This window comes from Falco cherrug, chromosome 3 (assembly GCF_023634085.1).
Source record: "Falco cherrug isolate bFalChe1 chromosome 3, bFalChe1.pri, whole genome shotgun sequence".
Lineage (NCBI taxonomy): Eukaryota > Metazoa > Chordata > Aves > Falconiformes > Falconidae > Falco > Falco cherrug.
In genome coordinates, this window is record NC_073699.1 from 30,584,707 (window position 1) to 30,604,073 (window position 19,367).

The 19,367-nt window shown below is 40.0% G+C and overlaps 1 protein-coding gene across 1 annotated transcript in view; it reads right to left on the reverse strand.

Annotated features, from left to right (window-relative positions):
• MTDH (metadherin) overlaps window positions 1-15,487 on the reverse strand; it is a 35,095-nt gene extending 19,608 nt beyond the window's left edge. The window contains exons 1-5 of the mRNA XM_055704734.1: window positions 14,791-15,487; window positions 8,555-8,659; window positions 4,148-4,229; window positions 3,524-3,703; window positions 1,961-2,029 (exon numbers count right to left, since the gene is read on the reverse strand). Of these exons, the coding sequence (XP_055560709.1) occupies window positions 1,961-2,029; window positions 3,524-3,703; window positions 4,148-4,229; window positions 8,555-8,659; window positions 14,791-15,195 (841 nt within the window). The 5' untranslated portion in view covers window positions 15,196-15,487. The remainder of the gene's footprint in view (window positions 1-1,960; window positions 2,030-3,523; window positions 3,704-4,147; window positions 4,230-8,554; window positions 8,660-14,790) is intronic.
• Between the last annotated feature and the right edge of the window lie 3,880 nt (window positions 15,488-19,367).

The following is a 19,367-nucleotide window of genomic DNA, read 5'->3' on the forward strand; positions in this document are numbered from 1 at the left end:
AATAATGGTAACACTCGAAATAAATTATTTTACATTACACTAAGGTAAAAGATCACAGGACTGCAACAGTTTACCCTGATGAGAAATTACTAGCTATAGCAAGTTTAATGTATACTTTGAGAGCAGTCAGTAGTACACCGAGACATGAAGGTAACAGTAATTTTTTTTTCATTTATGTCCCTATAAAACAAAGTGCTGCACCCAGCCTGACCTCATATATATCACAAACCTTTCTCAAAGGGTTCTGTATATCAAATCCCCTCTTTTTACATATGCAGTGTAAACAACAGGAAAAACTGATTTACAAACAATTAAGAAATACCTGCATATTGCAAGTGTAACACTTAAATAGTCAGCCAAAACCTGATGCACAAGTTGGTCAGTATTATGTGCCAACAAAAACTACAGACCAAATATTTTATTCTTCAAATGAACTCATAGCTCGGGCAGCATGAACATACCACATTCAAGGCAGCTTCACTGGCAAGGAATTGATTAGGTGATGCCTACATTTTCTCAGACAAATCACTTCCAAACACAGACATCTGTCAGGTCACTAAAAACTGTGTGCCTAAACACATCGCCCTTTCTCCATGGCACTAACCTTGTTCATGTCAGTCAACATCCTTTAAGGATAATAGGACATCTTAGGGGAAGGCAACAACAAAAATAGCAGAGACAGAAGGCAAACAGTAGCTGCTAAAAACCAACTCTCTTGGAAACCTTGCAAGACGACAGCTGAAGTCCTGAAGCAGGAGCTTGATTACTCTGTTTATCATACTACTCTGTCACAAACATTTACCTTCTATACAACCAGCAAGATTTCACAGAATCACAGAAAACTCAAGATAGGAAGGGATCTCTGGAAGCCACCTAGCTCCACCTTCTGCTCAAAGCACAGCTAACTTCAAAATAAAACCACATTATTCAAGTTCCAAAAAACATAAAGGTGGATTGCCCAGAGATGCTCTGAACTATCTCGAAGAGCTTTTCACCTTGTGGCCAGTCAGAATTTCCCTTACTGAAGCTTGGCGAGGGCCTCTTGATCTCTCATTATGCGTCTCTGAATATTAGAGTTCCCTCCTTCTGGGCTACAGTCCAGGAAGTTTGCACATGAAGTAAGTAAAGCTCTCAAAAACCAGCAGCGTGATTCACTTTCTGGACCTGGGCGCTTTTAATAACTCATTTGCTGACTCGTTTAATTACACTAACTACTTTTCATTAAAGCAACACCACTGATGTTGGCTACGAGTACAAAACCACCATTTTGATTTCATTATGCTAAACTAATTTACTTCAAGCATTACTATAGCAATGTCTCTTAGTAGAAAACTGCTAAGACTCACTAGTTGATCGCAGCCTAAAAATAGCCAAATATTTCAACAGTTATGTCTATGATAGTATCAGGTATGTAAACATACATTCATATTTAAGTACTTGCGAAATTAATGTATTTAAAATATGCCTCTCAAAGGAGTATGTAAAGAACCCAGTAACTTGTGTATACAATCTGGAACAAGTCCAAATTTTGCCATAATCAGGACTGGTATCTTTGAGATTTTGCAGTTATCTATATTAAGTTTTTCTTCGAACAACTAACCAATTCATTAACACAAAAAAATGAGTAAGTTTGAAAAGCTAGCATAAAGAATTTTTAAGTGAAGCCTGAGAATAAGATGTACTGTTCTGGAAATAACAATTTGTACAATAGGTAATCTGTCTGAAAAATCTACGTATTGAACCTTTTTTCTACACATACTATTCTCAACCTGTTAAGAAGTAACTGCAACTTAGAAGTATAACATTTACATAACCAAAAAAACCAGCTGCATAAAGTTCAGTGTTATTAATAAAGATAAGATCAGTAACTGCACAAAATCCTGCACCAACATTTTGTATTTTCACTTCTGTAAAACACTTTTCTAGTTACTTAGGATGCCTAATAATGAAAGCCTTTTACCTTGTGGAATTGATGACTCCCCTTTTGCAGGTTTAGAGCTGCTAACCTGTGCATTCAGAAGTACATCACCTGATAAAGAAGTAAGAGAAAACAGAGCTAGAGTAAGTTTTTAATCAAACAGCAATACCTGTAAAAATCTTAGAAAAGTAGCCATTACTGATATTCTAAGGAAAAAAACCCAAATACCTCAAAGTAAATTACAACATTCCCAGAAAGCTTAAAATTAAAATCCTCTATTTTTTTAAATCTGTGTTTATTTTGCAAACAGAAAGAACTCAAAAAATTCATTTAGGGCCTACAAACCAAGCAACCACAGATTTCAAAGAACTGTAGCTAGTTTTCCCAAGAATGGAGAGCAGAAATCGAAAACAGAGGCTGTCCTTTTCAATCAAGGGGCAGCTCTATTTCAGAAATATATAGCTATTTCTAATTTCCACCTTACCATAAAAACACTAGATTAAGCTGGAAAGAATTCAGCTGTGTCTGGTACAAGGCAACACATAAGAACATCCAATGCATAAAGGACTCTGGCTAGAAAGGTTACAGTAGTTATGGCTAGCTACAGAGCATATACAGACAGTTGGAATTACCATTTCTTGAGGCTGTTTCTGTGTAAATGGACAGAAAAAAAGAAAACAGGAAACAACTGATCTCATCCTTGGGGACAAGAATCATGTACTCTGTCAAGATGCAAACAAGCGTCAATAAAATCACCAGGTAAGGTTTGCAAATTTCACTAAGTTGTTACTAGGTACCAGACAGTTGCTAAGGCTCAGTCTTTTTGTCACCCTGCTAAAACATCAAGTTTCATCCAATCAAAGTACCCAATGTATCAGTATGTTAAAAGTGCATTAGAAAGCTAAACTGTTTGTCTTCGGATTCTTTTAGCTTCTTAAACCATTTCTCAGTTGCAGCCAAGTATGAATTCCTGTGCCTACACGCAGTTTAAACCGGCCCATGCAACTTTTTTCTGAAACAGTAGCAGCCACAGAAGTTAAAGCCTACATTTTCTTATTGAATCCTTAGCTGTAATAATTGATTACAAAATCTGAGCCAGATGTGCCCCACCATTATGAACAGCTTATGTACAGGTACTACTATGTTGGAAAAAATGTCTACATGCAGTGAATGATCTGTAAAGATAACTCATGAGCATAACCTTCCCACAAGGAAGCATTCAAAAAGTCAAGGAGTTGGCGCTGCCAGCAGCAGTGCTGAGAGTGTCTTTGAAGTTTCCAGAAATATAAAGGGCACAGTCAGCAGAGCAGAAGTGAAGGAATGGGGACATATGCCTATGCAGCTGTGCAGCTACTGACAGAGCACCAGTGTGGAGGCCAGTGTCTCAGCCACTTACTCCAGAACATTCTCTCCTGAGCTTCTCCAAAAGCGTGGCTGTAAAAAAAAAAGGAGTTTTGCACAATGAAAAGTTTCTTTACGTAGCCTGAACTAATCCTCAAGAGTTACACCTCCAAATATACATATCATACATTCAAAACAGAGTTACTATTTAAGCATTCAAGTAACCTTCCTAGAATACATTCACAGACCTATCAACCACCATACCTTTATTTTTTCTGAGGCCAACTGGAAGCGATGGCGTAGGCATCAGTTGTTCAATGGATACAGAAACTGTATTTTCCACCCCTTGGAGATTTGATTCTCCTGAGCCACTGTCGGTCAGCACCTTGTCTCGCTTACGCTGCTGTCGCTTCTCCCTGTTACTGATTTTCGTTTCCCAGGCTCCTAAAATAGCCCCCAAATAAAACCATAAATAAATCGGAGAGCAAAAAGGAGAGTTTTAAATTGTCTCATGTCAAGCTGAAATTGAGTACAGGTTCAGTCTAAAAGTCACAGACATAGCAGTCAACTTCAACATTAGTTTGAAAACATGGATAGCTGGCCAAAGGTAAGTTTTTCTGGATGCAGCGTGATGATACTTTGCTTCACAGAGCAAAACATGAACAAGACGAGGGCCCTATTATCCATAACTCCTCAGTTTTTCTACGTTTAACTTAAAAACCTCCGTAAGTTAAATACTGTCATTTCAAAGATCAGGTTTCCACATATAATACATGACTATAGAGTTATGACAAAAAGTCTTATGTTTTTTTATGAAGCACAAGTAAGTCTTAACAGCATTTAAGCCAAAATGTCCAATTGCATTTTCTGTCTGTCTTTGTTCAGTACCTTCATCAACTTCCTTTCCATCTTGACGTGACATATCCTGAACCGTTTTAGCATCTCCCTTGGATTTCTTTTTTTTCTTTGACTAGAATAAAAATAAAACATTATCTTAATAATTACTTAGCGATCACCTGTCACAGTGATTTAGAGTCTTCCCCCCCCCCCCCAATAAAGGCGTAAATTTGAAACAGATTTTCCTGACCAAACAACCCTGTGTATGGACTGTCCCTTGAAAAGAGTACTAAACAATACTAATTGCCAAACATAAGACTGCATGAGTCTTTCATATTACTTCCATAGTACACAAATGGCAGGTGGGGGGAATGATAACTTCTGCTGCAGAGCACAAAGGCTGGTGGAAGCAGCATAGCTTCTTCCAGTCGCAGTTTGGCAGGAAGATTTCACTCCGGCAAAATTTGTTTTATGCAGAGTATAAAGTTATACGAGGAGAAATAAATAATGCCAGTGGCTCCTTCAAAAATTTAAAGCTGATAAAAATTCCAGTTTGGAAAATTACTTCAAAACTGGAACTGTGGTTAAAGTCCATACAATAGATATACAGGTTGGTGGTTGTTGTTTTTGTTGGTTTGGTTTTTTTTTTTTCAAGGTTTCACCAGTTATGGCTTGCTTCTTGGCTATACAAGCAGAGATAAAGAGAAACAGAGATGACTATTTCTGCAAACTGTTTTAGTGCAACAGGTAGCAATATCAAATGATAAAAAGATACAGAAAAAAGACAAAAAGTGACACAGGATACTGGGAGAGAGTATATTGCAGAAAGCCTTGGAGTTTAATCTTTTGATAAGCTGAAGTGACGACAAATTGACTTGCCTACCTTCTTAGAAAGGAAATACAGTACTGAGAAGCTTTTCAATCCAGTGAAGGTATAAGAACTACCAGATAAACCTGAATGAAAAACCCCAGACTTTTTAAAGAAAGATGGCTATCTACTCAAATGTGTTAAGGCGAACTATTCACTGATTCACTGTCTCTGGAATATTCAAATAAGAATATTCTAAGAATGCTGAACGTTTTTCTGGAATATGTACTTCTGCCAGAGTACAACTAGTAATTGCCAGCTTTATACCCAAGTTCAAACACGATTTTCTTCTAGTCTTAGATGTTCAAGAACAGTATAATAATCTCTCTAGAATTCAGAGTTGGTAACAACTAAATTATCACCACAGCTGCAGCAGATATCCCATGGGTCCACAATGGCCTGCAGTTCACATGCCTTTGAGTTAGCATGACCAAAAAGAATCATGTAGCTTCAATAGAGGTAATGAAAGTAGTACAGCTTGTTAGTGTGGCACCAGAGAGAATAAAAATTTCACTGCTTATATGCAATGCTGTGCCAACACACCTGTAACACTTAGAGAACAGACTTGAATAGTTAACTCATGGTGTACTGCACTAAGGGACCCACAATACAGATACAGCCAAACTGAATTATCTCACTTATTTGCTCAGTAGACTATCGTTACCCATACCAGTTGTCTAACTTCTAAAAAGCCTCCAAAAGAGAAGGGCTGGTTTCAAAAGCAAACAGAAGAATTAGTCCTAAGAATATGAAGAAGCCAAATTATTTGCCAGAGCACCTTCTACGGAAAGAATTAAACAGGGAAGTGAAAAACAGCATGAAACCCACTTATTAATTGCTTCTTGGAACTGAAACGGAGGAAAGGTTAGTAGTTCTTACCTACATCTCCCATTTTCAACTACACTGAGAGTGGAAGTTAAGATCTCAATCTTCCATCCACAAAGCCATTAACTACCCAACTGTCCTCTGGCAGTAAGAGAACACCCAAAAGGACCTCAGCAGTCTCCTAGATGACAGTTTAAGATGGCTGCTCCTCCAAGTTATAACTCCTATTCCTTAAATAACTAGCTCTTAAAGAGCTATTGGCATCAAATTTTACACTTCTCACAAAACCAAAGCTTAATAATTTAGAAAATAAGTTTGTTTTTAAACCCCCTATTTGTTAGTATGACTAAGAATTCAAATCTTGAAAATATATTTACTTTCCTAACCTGACCTGAGAAACCAGAACCGTAATTAGTTATCCAGTTTACTCACCACCTGCCAACTTAGCGCTGTAACATTCACTATCTCAGTAACAAACTGACTGAAACAGCAAGAGATGTTAAAGGTTACTGAGCAAGCTAGTGGGTCATTTTGCAGAAGCCTGTTCATTCAAAGTGTCACCTTCTGCAACACAGAAAGCTGCCAGTGTTGGCTCCGCCACCAGCCAAAGAGCACATGAGGAACTCAGCAAGCCTGCCAAAATTTCGTAAGTCTTTAAGATGCACTATCCCCCATGCAAGAACAATTAAAAAAAAAAAAAACAAAACACAAAACCTTTCTTCCTCATCCCTAATGGTCTATTTATTTTTAGTGTTCAACACAAAGTACTTGTGTGTTTGCAAACCCAAGGGGCAATGAAGTTTTAACATGCTGCAATCTCCTCCAGAGTCACTTCTTAGATACAGTTGCTCACATTAAAAACTAAAAAAATCCCCTGTACTACACAAGTCACTAAAATGGAAAAAAGGGAAGAAAGTATTCAAAGCATCAAGAGAACTATAAACCATATGAACAGCCACAATCCAGACACTACCTAAAGCTTCTTCTCCCCAAGACAACACAAAGTAAATAACTATCCTGAAAAAACATGCATGAAATTCAGAACCCCGAAGCAGCTAAGAGATACAGAAACACAAAGGGAGTACAATTTTCATTGAAAGCATATATTCAAGCACAAAAGAAAAGAAATCATACCCTTCAGGTCAAGTTATATATATATTCATACATCTCGGCACATGCACATACTACTTAAATCCCACCTATTGACTGATAGCATCCATCCCGAGCAATACAAAGACACATACACAGGACTTCTTACTATCTCCTCAGCAGGTTTGCAATGTTACAAATGTAACAGATGTCCTGAGAGGCTTAACCAAATAATTAAGATGCCTGCAAAGTTACCCATAGTTTAAAGAAAGTTCTTGGATATGTTTTTAATTGAAAGGTTAGCAATCAACCCCTGAGGTAATCATGCTTTGCCCACAGTTCTCCAAGATGATAGGAAAACATAGCTAGCTGAATAAGCATCCATATCCATATAGTGGTAATGATTTTCTGGAGCTGCAACTTCAACTTAACATTTTAAAATTCAGATCACTGTTTGCAACGTTAAGGTAAAGCTCAAGTTAACGTGTTACAACACCTTACCTACTTGGAAACCTGCTTGAGATAAAATGAAAGGTGAGAAGAAAAACAGTTATTCCTTCAGGATCAAATTTTCCTTATATTACTAAAAAAACTGCAAAGTCAATCCGATATGAGACACATGGAGAAAAGAAAATAAGTGCGTGGCACAAAATTTTAAGGCAAACCCATTTCACAGAAAAGTCTTTCTATTTGCCAATGCTAAAAATGTTGAGAGTCCTACAGCCAACTAGCAGGATACAGTCTTTGAGCCAACATACTAACTGCAAAAGAAGTTATTATAGGATAGTCAAGTTAATTAAAGCTTGAACGAGCTAAACCCATTACAATAATCAGCTACTGGTTTCTGACTGTTAATGCATAATCATTTATTTTTCAAATATTTCTCAGTATAGTTAGAACAAATGCATTTTGTTGAAGAAAATACATCAGAAATCCATGACAGCAGGAAAGTTTCATGCACGTTAGCAAGAAGAACCAAGCCAAAAATTATCACCAGAGGCCTATCGTAAATACATCCACGTTGCCTACAAATGACAGTATTTATGATAAAGCAAGAAAATATGACTCCCCAGTGCAAAAATTAACACTGCCATTAGCACGGTTACCTTTTAGATAAAGCTACAGACCAAGCTTTAAAGAGATGTTTCTGATGTAGCTGTTTAATTTGCATAAAAAAAAGTTCACACCAGACTTCAAAGCCCATATTTGTCATCAGAAATTAAAATCTCTGATCAATAATGGATACATCTGACAAAAGAAATAAGCAGGCACATGGTCTTAATCCTTTGAATAGCAGTCCCCAAATTGTTAAGTGCATTTTCAAGCCACTTAACACCACTATCATTTTATGTTGCATCTCAATAGAAGCCAGCAAAGATGAAACACAAACTTAATTTCTGTAAGTTTAACATCTTCACTGGAAGAGAGATACCGGTGTTTAGTGAGTGGTGGGGAGGGAGGCTTGCTTGCAAACATTCTGTGATAAGGTATGATCTCAGAAGTGAAGAAAATACTGCTTTAGCTCTTTCCAATACCAGATTAGACTAGTACTCTTCATAGTAAGAAATATGCCTCTTCGCTCATGTTAACAGGGTCTCAAATCACAAATAAGAGTTATTAGTATTGAAATAACATACACCAAACTTTGACATTTTCATTTCATACACGTAACTGACCTTTTCATTCTTCTTTTCTGTGTCCACAGGCTGCTTTACATTTTCTTTACGAACAGTTTGTATTACTTCATCCTCAGATACATCAAGGAAAGACCGTCCATTGGGCTGTGTAAACAATAACGGTGAATAATAGAAAATTTGGAGAAAGCAAAGCTCAAATTACACCATTACTAAAATGCAACTATTTATTGACTGAAAAATGCTCACAAGATTATTGAGTAAAGCAGACAGAATCGTGGGTTGGTTCTCCAAATATCTACTGCAATTATGTATTTACTAAACATAGAAACGAGAAAGGAAAGAAACAGGTCTCTTCATCTCATCTCAATCCTACTTAACATATGAATTGCTTATCAAAAGGTGATTTTCTGAATGTCATCAGTTCTCAGAACAGCCACAGTTCTCTGTGCCATAAATTATCTAATTACATGAACACACCACTTTGTAGCAGTTCAGCAACAGGCGGAATTTTGTAAACCCTTTCTACTTTGACCAAATTTCTGCATTTTTTACCTATGCATATCGCTCAAAGTTCATTTCCTTCACAAGTTAAACTTCATAGCAGAACAGAACTTAGAAGTCAAACACGAAGCATGACAACCCATTGTTCTTTTCAGACAGACTTGATTATTAGGCATTAACAGTAGTCTACCATTTTCACCTCATAATAAGGGAATGAAAATTAGCATGTATTATTTAACATGTAGAGTTAAAACTCTGGATAGTCATTAATCTTTATCAGTCACCTTTGACAGCGAAGGCGTACACCTCCTTAGCCCATATATTCCCCATGCAAAAATGTAAGAACTTTTAAAGTCATGTCTACTGTTAACAAAAAGCTGCAACTGAAGCTACTGTGTTTTAACTGCAGAAGAGGTAAAAATAAGCAAAGCATTTACTACTGTTAGCCATTCATTTAACTGAAAAACAATCGTCAAGAGTAGTAATTGATACTGAGTCCACACAAATCTCATCCTGATGGACTCATAATGATTCAGATATATTAAAGACTGAAAATTAAATAAGACATTAAGCATAAATAACTACCTCGTAGTTGCTTTAATTTCTGTTTAAATAAAGCCCAAACTTTATTATCTTTGGTTATTTTTGTTATTAAAAAACCAAAAGCTATTTTAACTGCACCACATGGACCTGACTGCTTTAAAGTAAAACACAGGCCATGTTACAACTTAGTGTGACTATTCCTTGAAGTATCAGATCTGACTCTCAATTTAACTTTTAATGTATTTAAGTCTTGCCATGTTATATTATGCTTACATATCAGCCTTGGCATGATTTCACCACTGCATAACATAGTACAGCTTACTGTAGTTAGCCAGCATGCCGACTTCTTATTTTGTAACTATTAATAGAAATTGAAAGATCAGGTCACCTAACCCCTCTCCTCCTGCAACAACCAGCTTTAAACTAGACTTCATATCTAAGATGCGGTACATTTCCCTTAGCATTCTGAAAATGAAGTATATTTGACAGATCTGTGTCTCACTCTCTAGAAGTTCCTCTCAACAAAGCTCACAGTACTCAATTCCAGAGGGATACCAAAGACCCAATGTTCAATCTTGAAAATAACCTGTTGCCAAAAACCAGTTCTTGAACCCCTCTATTTTCTCCAGATTCCACACAGTCATGTTATTAGTGGTGTGATGTCTTTCAATCCATGTTAGTACCCGTGGCGTTTAAGAACTTAAGCTGGAGAAAGAATCACTATTTCTAAGTTATTTAGCATTAAAGCTCAATAACAGATTCGCTGCATCTATGATTGGACTTGTGTCAGAAATGTTTACACCCAGCTAATTCTTTTCATTCTGTACCTTGCTTTACGTCTTAGCTACTACATATACACTTTAAATTGAAACCCACTTTCTTAATCTGTCTCAAATTCAGTAGATAAGTTTTAACCTATAATTTTTAAAAAAATAAATCAGCTGCTTCTCTGAAGTAATAAACTAATTCATATCCATTAAGAATCCTATGGAAAAATTAATCCACATGACTGTTTAAAATGCTACCTGATCACATAAACAACTGTTAGAAGTATGTTTAAAAACTCATATGTTGATACATTTCTCCCTGAATGTATCCCTGAATTGTAACAGCCTCCTTTTGAGTGGAAGCTTTCCACATTTATTTTCTTCCCACTGATGAATCATAGAATTTTAACCAAAATTCATGTGACCATTTTTGGATGTACCAAAGATAGTAACAGAAGTAGGAAAGAAAAAAGCTTTTCTATAGTATTTGGAAGTGTTGTGGTTTTGTTTTTTTTTTTTTTTAAAAAAGTGAACTACAGCCAAAATGACTGTTTAAAACTTTAGGGTAATATATTAAACATCCACTACCAATATTAATTCATTCAAATTGTGCTATTTATTATTTGCCATATTTTCCTCCTCATCCTAAAAGCTACAGAAAAGATGTAACAAGGCAGAAATAGTGCTTTCAGTAATACTACTGGTTTCTGAACGCATTTCTTGCCTGCTGACCTTAAAATCCTGATATTTAAACGAACCTTTTTCACACACATTCATTTGAAGGCATTAAGATAATCCAAAAGAAGAAGAAATGTTTTGCTGAAACTGCTAAAATGAGTAACATGGTTCTTTAAGTATGGTACAGTGCAATGGGTAACTCAGTTTCACACTTCAAACAGCAGTAATAAAATTGCTATCATTTCAGTTTTACAAGGCTTTATTAGCCAAAGCCCTTAGTTACACATTATAAAGACATGCCTACTTAGAATATCTTTGGCCAGTGAAAGAATCTGTTTACTAGTGTTATTTTCTGTAAGCTTCTCTTAAGAAACTAAGCAATATTCTGTTTGAGCCCTGGAGAATCCTACAGCTCTACTTCTACAATCAGTTAACACATACACAAAACCAACACGAGTATCAGTTGAAAGTATGAAAAAGTCTTACGTAGTCTATTTCTAAGTGCAATAAGCATAAACCAGTCATAGCCTGAGAAGTTCTTTCAAGCAGAAAACTTTGTCAATTAAATGCAAATGCTTTTACTGAAACACATAGCATCTACTGTCCAGGAATACTTCAAACAGGAAGTACACAGTCAATTTGTTATTTTTTGCATCTACAAATAGATGGTACGAATGTCTTTAGAAAGCTGTAGAAGAGTACACAAGACAGTTACTCTCAAGTTTCTGTAGTATTTTTCAAATTGTACAGAACCCATCTAAGAACAGTTTCACCATTTTCTGCTGAAGGTTTAAAAAACAGAAGAGAGGCACAGCAATTACTCAGAAGGAAAAGGAATTAAAATTAAAGATGAAGAGACTTTTTGGAGAGAAAAAAAAATAACAGGGGCCAAAGAACTCTGTGACAGAAGACAAGAAGCTCTGCCCCTGCCAGGAGCTGCTAAAAAAAAAAAAAAAAAAAAAGTATAAAAAAAGGCTTTGGGTTTACTGCACAGAATCTAAAGTAAGGATACCATGATACTACCTTGCTCCAAGCAGCTGAAGAAAGCCAGAACTGGCTCTGTAAACTATAGCGTTAACGAATGCTAAATCATTCCAGATTCATTTTTTTTCCTGTCTGCCATAGCAAGTAAATAATCAGTCTCAGAGTCGCTACTGTATCCAGTCAATGCAGTTCTATTCAACTAAATTTATTTTACTAAAATTATCAGTTAAGTTGTACCCTACCTATACAGGAACCAAATAAAGCCGTGTGCAAGAAACAAAGCTTTAATACTCATTTTTCCTCAGAAAAGCTACAGCGAAGAGCGTTTCTGATCCTGACTGATGAGAGTTACACCTCACCTGCCATATGATGAGCTCAGTAATTCTGTATTAAAGTAACCCTACAGCTTTTAATTAGACATTTGTAGTGTACTCTTTAATGCTACAGACCAGTTGCACTAAGCTTTCTGAAATGCCTGCAATGGAAATCTAGACCTTGGCACAGCAAACCCTGTAGTAAATCTACTGATAATAGGCTTACTCTTTTCCCTTCACAGAACTCAGTATCAGCATCGCAGTGTACAAGAACACATGACAAAAATGACTAGGCAGCAATCAACAAGAATTTTTGCTACATCTTTAAATTTTCTAATGTTATTTTGAGGATTTTTCCATGTGAAAAAAAATATTGTGACATGCTAATACAGGTCTTACAAACTTATCTTGGAAAACAAGCATGAGGCAGGCCTATTAAACTTTGCCACCGGTCTAAACCTATTTGCACTACAGTTAATGATTCAGTTCGTGCATTTTCTTTTTGGAAAAGGTGGGGTTTTTTTCACCTCTGCATGGAGAAAATGAATATGAAATACTATAAAGATAACTTTACAAATCTTAACAATACAGAATGACAGCTCGACAGCTGAAAAACTATTTCACTCTCTTATGAAAAATCTTTGCTCTTGCATAGCCTTAACTTTTATTTTGTGCCTAAGTAAACCAAGCTTGAAACATTACAAGTATTTATATTCACCATAAATGTCTGCTAGTTAAGTTTTATACAAAATTAACACAAACTTCGTTTTTATGAAGCCCTGCACTAATCTACCTCTTCATTCTATCTTCTGTTGAGGCATTCATGAGTCTTCAATGATGACTTGCAAGAGTTTATGTTTTGTTTTTATACTGGAGTTTAAAGAAAATAAACCAAGCAAAATCTAAATTATTTCAATGATTAGTCTTTTTTTCAAGAAGGCATAACAGATCTACTAAATCCTGAAAGATGTGCTATTCAAAATGGCATAAAAATTGCATCCCCAATGTGCCTTCTCCAAAATGGAGACCTAGCTACACTGGAAAGATTCTGAAACAAAATGCTTCCTCTTCCTGGTGCTCAGCAACTTCCAGAATCAACTTCAGTAGTTCACTGCTCAAACACAGGTTGGTGGTACATGCAGACCATTTTTGTTTTCTTTGAAGATGTTCTAGCCTTCTCATTAAAATAAACCCCAAACTTCTTAATACTGCCACAGACTCAAATGAAAGTACAAACCAATTTCCTCTCCTTTTTCTGGTCATTAGGGGAACAATTCAGATTTTATAGAGCAAGATATAATTAAAAGACACAGTTCTAACAGGCAGGGGACATCTGCTGCACTTTCATTCCTATAATCCATTTGGACATAAATAGGATTACAAACATACTAACAAAATAAAAGCTATAGAAGCAATCCCTTCAAGCCCCAAAACTGTGATAACTGGAAGCTTTAAAAGGCCAACTGATAATTTCTGCATTTGACTGATTTTCTCACGAAATGCCCACATACTGTCAAAGATGGAAGGTTCCCACACCACACACTGAAGATTGAAAAAAAAAAAATGACAGGAATGATCTGTTTTTAAGGGGCTGCTAAGACACAGATTTCCTTATTAAAGCAGATGATCCTTACTGTAACAACTAAATCGGGCATATTCCTACTGAGGCAAGCTCACCACAAGACTGACGTTAACATGTTCTGTTGACAAGACACAGCAAAAAGGCTTACTCAAGTTTGAATCATCACAGCATTTACGGGGCTCAAAATGCTGCTTCCAGTAGTCTATACCTGCCTGAACTAAAACTCCTGGCTTGAAATCGAGCCATGATACTAAGGTCTCCACTAGTGGTTCTTAACCCTGCAAGCACTCGATGAATACTAATTAAAAAAATACTTTCATGTAATTCTTGTTTCCATTTACAAGCTGCTAAAAACAAACGAGTGTTTGCCTCATCACCCAAGACTATCAGCATGTAATTTCCGTATGTGAGCGCTGCTCCTCCAGGTTTTCAAAGCCACCGAGTGACCCAGACAACACGAGACAGCTCCAGAGCAGACAGTCAGGACACCCCCCACCCCTTCTCAAGGCAAATATCACCCAGGTGAATCGCACGGCGGCTCAGGGGGGAGGCTCTGTGGTTTGACACCCTGCGGTCGGTCCTCGCCCTTCTCACCGGTGCCTACCTGACCGGCTGGCGTGTCACCTAACAGGGGGCACCGGGGACAAGGACTGAAGAGAGGCAGCCGCGCTCGGGGCCCCTCGCCAGACGGTCCCGCCCGCCCCCCCCGCCCCCCCCCCCGCAGGGACTCGCCGCGCCCGGCCGGGTGCCACCGCAAATACCCGCCGCCGCCGTCCCCATCCCGCCGCTGTCACAGAGCCTTTCATCCCCCTCCCCCGCCGGCGCCCGGGGCCGGCCGCCTTCCCCGCCCCACCGTCTCCTCACCCCTTCCCTCCCGAGCGGCGCGGCCCCGGCAGCCCCTCTCACCCGCGCCGTTTTCTCCGGCAGCTTCTTCTTGTTTCGCTTTTTCTGCTCGTCGCCCTTCAGGTGCAGCTGCCCGGGGCCCGGGCCCGCCGCCTTGCCCTGGCCCCCGCCGGCTGTCAGGCCCGCAACGGCCGCCTCGTCACCCTTCCTCTCCGCCGCGCCCCGAGCTGGCTTCTTACGGAGGCCGCCTCCGCAGGCCACGGCCAGCAGCAGCCCCAGCAGCCCCAGCCCCAGCGCGGCCGGGACCACCAGGGCGAGCCAGGTGGGCAGGCCCTGCGGGTCGAGGCCCAGCTCGAGGCCCAGCTCGGCGCGCAGCAGGCCCAGGCCGCCCGACAGGACGTCCCGCACCCGGGCCGCCGCCTCCTCGGCCTGCTGGGCCGCCGACTCCTGCCAGCTCCCCGCAGCCATCGCGGTCCCCTGCCCCGCAGAGAGCCAAACCGGGCGGGGCGGCGAGGGAGCGCTCAGGCCGAGCGCATCGCGGCCTCGGGAGAGCCGCGCTCGCCTGCCCGCGCCGCAGCGGCCGGGGGCGGGTGGGGAGGGTGGGAGAAGGACAGAACGCGAGCGGAGCCTCGGCGGGACGCGGCTGCCTCAGCCCCGGCGGCACCTGGGTCTCCTCCTCTTCCTCCCCACTGCCCGCCCTCCGCCGAGCGCGCAACGTCACCGCCCCGCCGAGCGCCCGCCGCTGCCGCAGCGCGCCCGCCGTCACCGCCGCGCGCGGGGCCCACTGTGACGCCTGCAGGGCGGGCACCCCGCCCAGCCCCGCCCCGCCCCGCCCTACCCAGGGCGGGGGAGGCGGGGGGCGGCGCGGAGACCAGCCTCGACGTGGCAGCCAGCGAGCGGGGCGGCGGCGGCGGCTGCCCCCGGCGGGGGGGCCGCGTCGCGTCGCCCCTGCGGCCGGGGCGGGAGGCCCCGCGGCGCTTCACGGGGCGCCTGAGGTGGCCTCTGCGGCCTCTCCGGGGCCGCGCCGCTTCCCCCGGTGGGGCACCCCCGCAGGACCGTGCCAGTGCTGCGGTACGCGGAGCGGGTCGCCCCCGGCCCGCTTGGCGCCGCGCTGAGGCAGCGGGTGAGGGGCGGCCTGGGCGCCCGTGTCCCGGCCCCTTCCCAGACCCGCGCCGCCGTGGGCGTGTTTCCACAGTAACGATCGCTCATCGGCTCTATTGTAGCTTGCGGTCGCCCCGGAGACGCGGCGCGGCCCCGGCGCGGTGGCGGGCGCTCGGGCGCTGGGGCCGGCAGGTGGGTGCTGCTGCCAGGCAGGGGCCGGTGGGGGCCCCTCCGGAGCCACCTCTGCACAGAAGGCATCTGAAAACGTTGCAAAAAAACCCAACACACCCAAACAAACCCAAACCCCCTTTGTTTTCTTAGTTCTAATTACACTAACCAGGGTAACGTAACAACATGGGCACTTTTTTACCAGCCACATTGTGTGAGATCCTGAGTGCTGCAAACTGGCTTGAATACGTCAAATGAAATAGTTCTATGAAATATACAGCGGTGTGTATCACAGGAGGAGTTGTTTTGTCATTCGTGGAGTTGAAAACTGCGTTTCTCCACGTGCTTTCAAAATGTGTGGGCTACTTGAAATTTAAAATGTAGCAAAATAAATTTTGTAAGTAAAAAAGTGAAATAAAAAATTTGACCCCAAATGCATGTCTTGATTCTTCAGAAAATCCGGACTCGCAGCATCCAGAGTCCCTGCAGAATGGGAGCTGTCAGAACCTGAGCCTGAACCTGGCATAGTCTTACACAGCAACTGTAGCCTTCTGAACTGGTGCGTTGCTGGAAAGTGATGTTGGCTTCCATTCTTTCCACTTGCAATTCTATGTAAAAAAAAGGTTCGTCTCTCACAGCCTGCTAGAAAAATATCTGTGTTTAGTGTGTTGAAATTGTGTGGGATACTTGAAATTTAAAATGTAGTAAAGTAAAATTTGTAAGTAAAAAAGGAAAATAAAATTAAACGGCGCAGCGATAGCTCACGCTGCTTTCACATACTCATAACTTTGCTCTATTTTGTAAAGTCAATGTATCTTTCACGTACAAGTACTGACATGTTTTTACTGCTTTCAAAGTTTTTTAGTGAAGTCCTCCCAAATTGCTTCTAAGTCCTAATTTCATTTATTTATTTATTTATTTTTTGATACCACCAGGCAGTCAACTCCTGCTTTTCTAATCAGCTTCAGCTGGAAGGATATTGCTGGACGTAGTGGCAGCAACAATCTCAGACAGAGCATTTTACTGGTAGACATGTATATATTTTTAGATTTTTTTTTTTATTATTCAAAGTCATAATACTTTTTTTTATAAGCCTTTTAAGCTTTAGCATGGACCATGCACATTTAGGAGAAAATATTAACTGTCATTGTACTGGTTGTTGCATAATTCAACCACTCTAACATGCCAAATAAATTATTCTATAAGTAGTTTCTTTGTTTAAGATGTTGTCCTATATAGACAGAGGTGATGGAACACTGATCACATTTTTGAATTCTGAATACATTAGCTGAAAAAATAAGTCTAACAAATTTGAAAGCATGATTCAGCTACAGTGGGTGTTTGGGTTGGTTTTTTTTTAATCCAAGGCCGTATAACAGTAGATACTGCTCGTTTTAAAGAAAACACTGCAAGAACCTGTTGGGTTGAGTTCCACAATCCAAGCGATTGACTTTCAGACCCGCTGAAGCTTTTGAAATACAGCATCGTGGCGCCACCTAGTGGCAGCATCATGAATAGCCGAACAGTCGTAAGAAGGATTTGGGCGGGGCGTGTGTGGAATAAAGGTAGCACATCCTCGCTTGAAAGCACTTGAAAATAGCCACTTTCCGTTTGGTTCGGGTGGTGAAGCAAGTTGATCTGGAACTAATAAATATCTTTTTAGTCTGAACTGTTAGATACAGTCATAAATAGGCAAACATTTTGTAGCAATTGAAATATTTTCAAGAAAGTTTGACTCATTAAAAACAGTGGGAACAAACATACTATGACAATACTCATGAAATAAAGCAAACCTTCTATTTCATGCTAATTTTGATACTGAAATTAGTCTAGTATTAATCTTAAAATGCCTTAATAGATTTGATCAAAGCTACCTCAAGGTTTTTTTCTGGCAGTGCTGAATATAAAACATCTTTCTCATGTTATTCTCCCAAGGATCATAGCAGAAGGTTGAAAGACACATTGAAAAAGAGGAAATAATGACAAAAACAAAAAGAATGAAGACAAAGCTTAATTTTAATCTTTGTTTTAATGTAATCTTTCTTGTCCCTGCAAACATTGTTTTACCACAACTACTATTAGACATATCCTGTATAATAGTATATATATTATTGTATATATTAATATATTATATATATTGGACCTGCCAAAGGGAAGAGTGGATAGTTAAAAGAATTCTCTCCTGAGATCCTTTCCACATGGGTCATGGCTGAGATACCGTGCTGAGCTTCAGCTGACAGGAGGATATATTTATCTGAGACATGGCTAGAATATTTTAAGTCTCATCCAATACATTGCCTGGAGTATTTGGGGCTAAGTCTCCACCAAGACACAGGTTTGGAGTTGGGAGAGAGGCAAAGCACAGAGCTCCACTAGGAGAGAGACTCGAAGAGGGATGCTGAAGGAAGGTATAGGTGGGAAAAAAATTGTCCCCTGAGAACTGGTTCATGTGAGCTATGACTGGGGGACCTGGGCTAATGCTCAGTGACCTCCTGTTCTCAGAGTAGTGAATAATTTCAGCAAGTCTTTGAGCAATTTCAGTTTTTCTGATGCAGTGCTTCAGGAAGGATTTCTTTCCTAAGGGGAAAGGAAGAGGACAGTTCAATTAGATGAGTAATCCATGTCCCACTTTGACTTTGGAAGTTCACTTTTTTATTTATCCTGTTGACATGATCAGCTTTTTGAGCTATCACAGAATGTTAAATCAAAATCCACTGTCAAGGACTACTGTGTTCTTCAAAGTCTTTCTTAATTTTACATTATTTTTCTTTATAGTTCACTTTCTTGTGCATAACCACATAATTCAAATATAGAAACATTCTGACAGAAATCATAAACTTAATTCCCTGTGTGAAGAATAAGTCTGTTCTCATTAAACTTTGGTATAAATAGTGTTTAGTTATCAACGCTAGATTGTCATTATGAGTGATAGAGTTCATGAATGTCTTGGGAAGTGAAGAACACTTTGGCAGACTGTTCATGTTCAAATTTCTATCAGCCCTAAGCACTGAGAAAAATAAATATGCAAAGACTTGCTACCCAACTAAGAAAAAAAACCCCTTTGAATTAAAAGAAAGCAAGCACCAAATTATAGGCCTATTAGCTCATACCACTGGTTATCCAAATTTTTTTTCTGTATTTTTTCAAGTGTACATTAAATATCTCCTGTAATATGGCTTCTAATGTATAATTTGGAGAGTTTTCACAGCTTTATTTTATAGGCAAGACAGTTTTCCTAATACAGCATTTTAATCAAGAGATGGTTGCTGTTCATACAGATGGCACCAAGTTAATTTGAAACAGTGTGGCTCATTTAGTAGCAATACAATTACAGCATCCGAGTGTGCAGGCTCATTTATGCATTTAGCCCT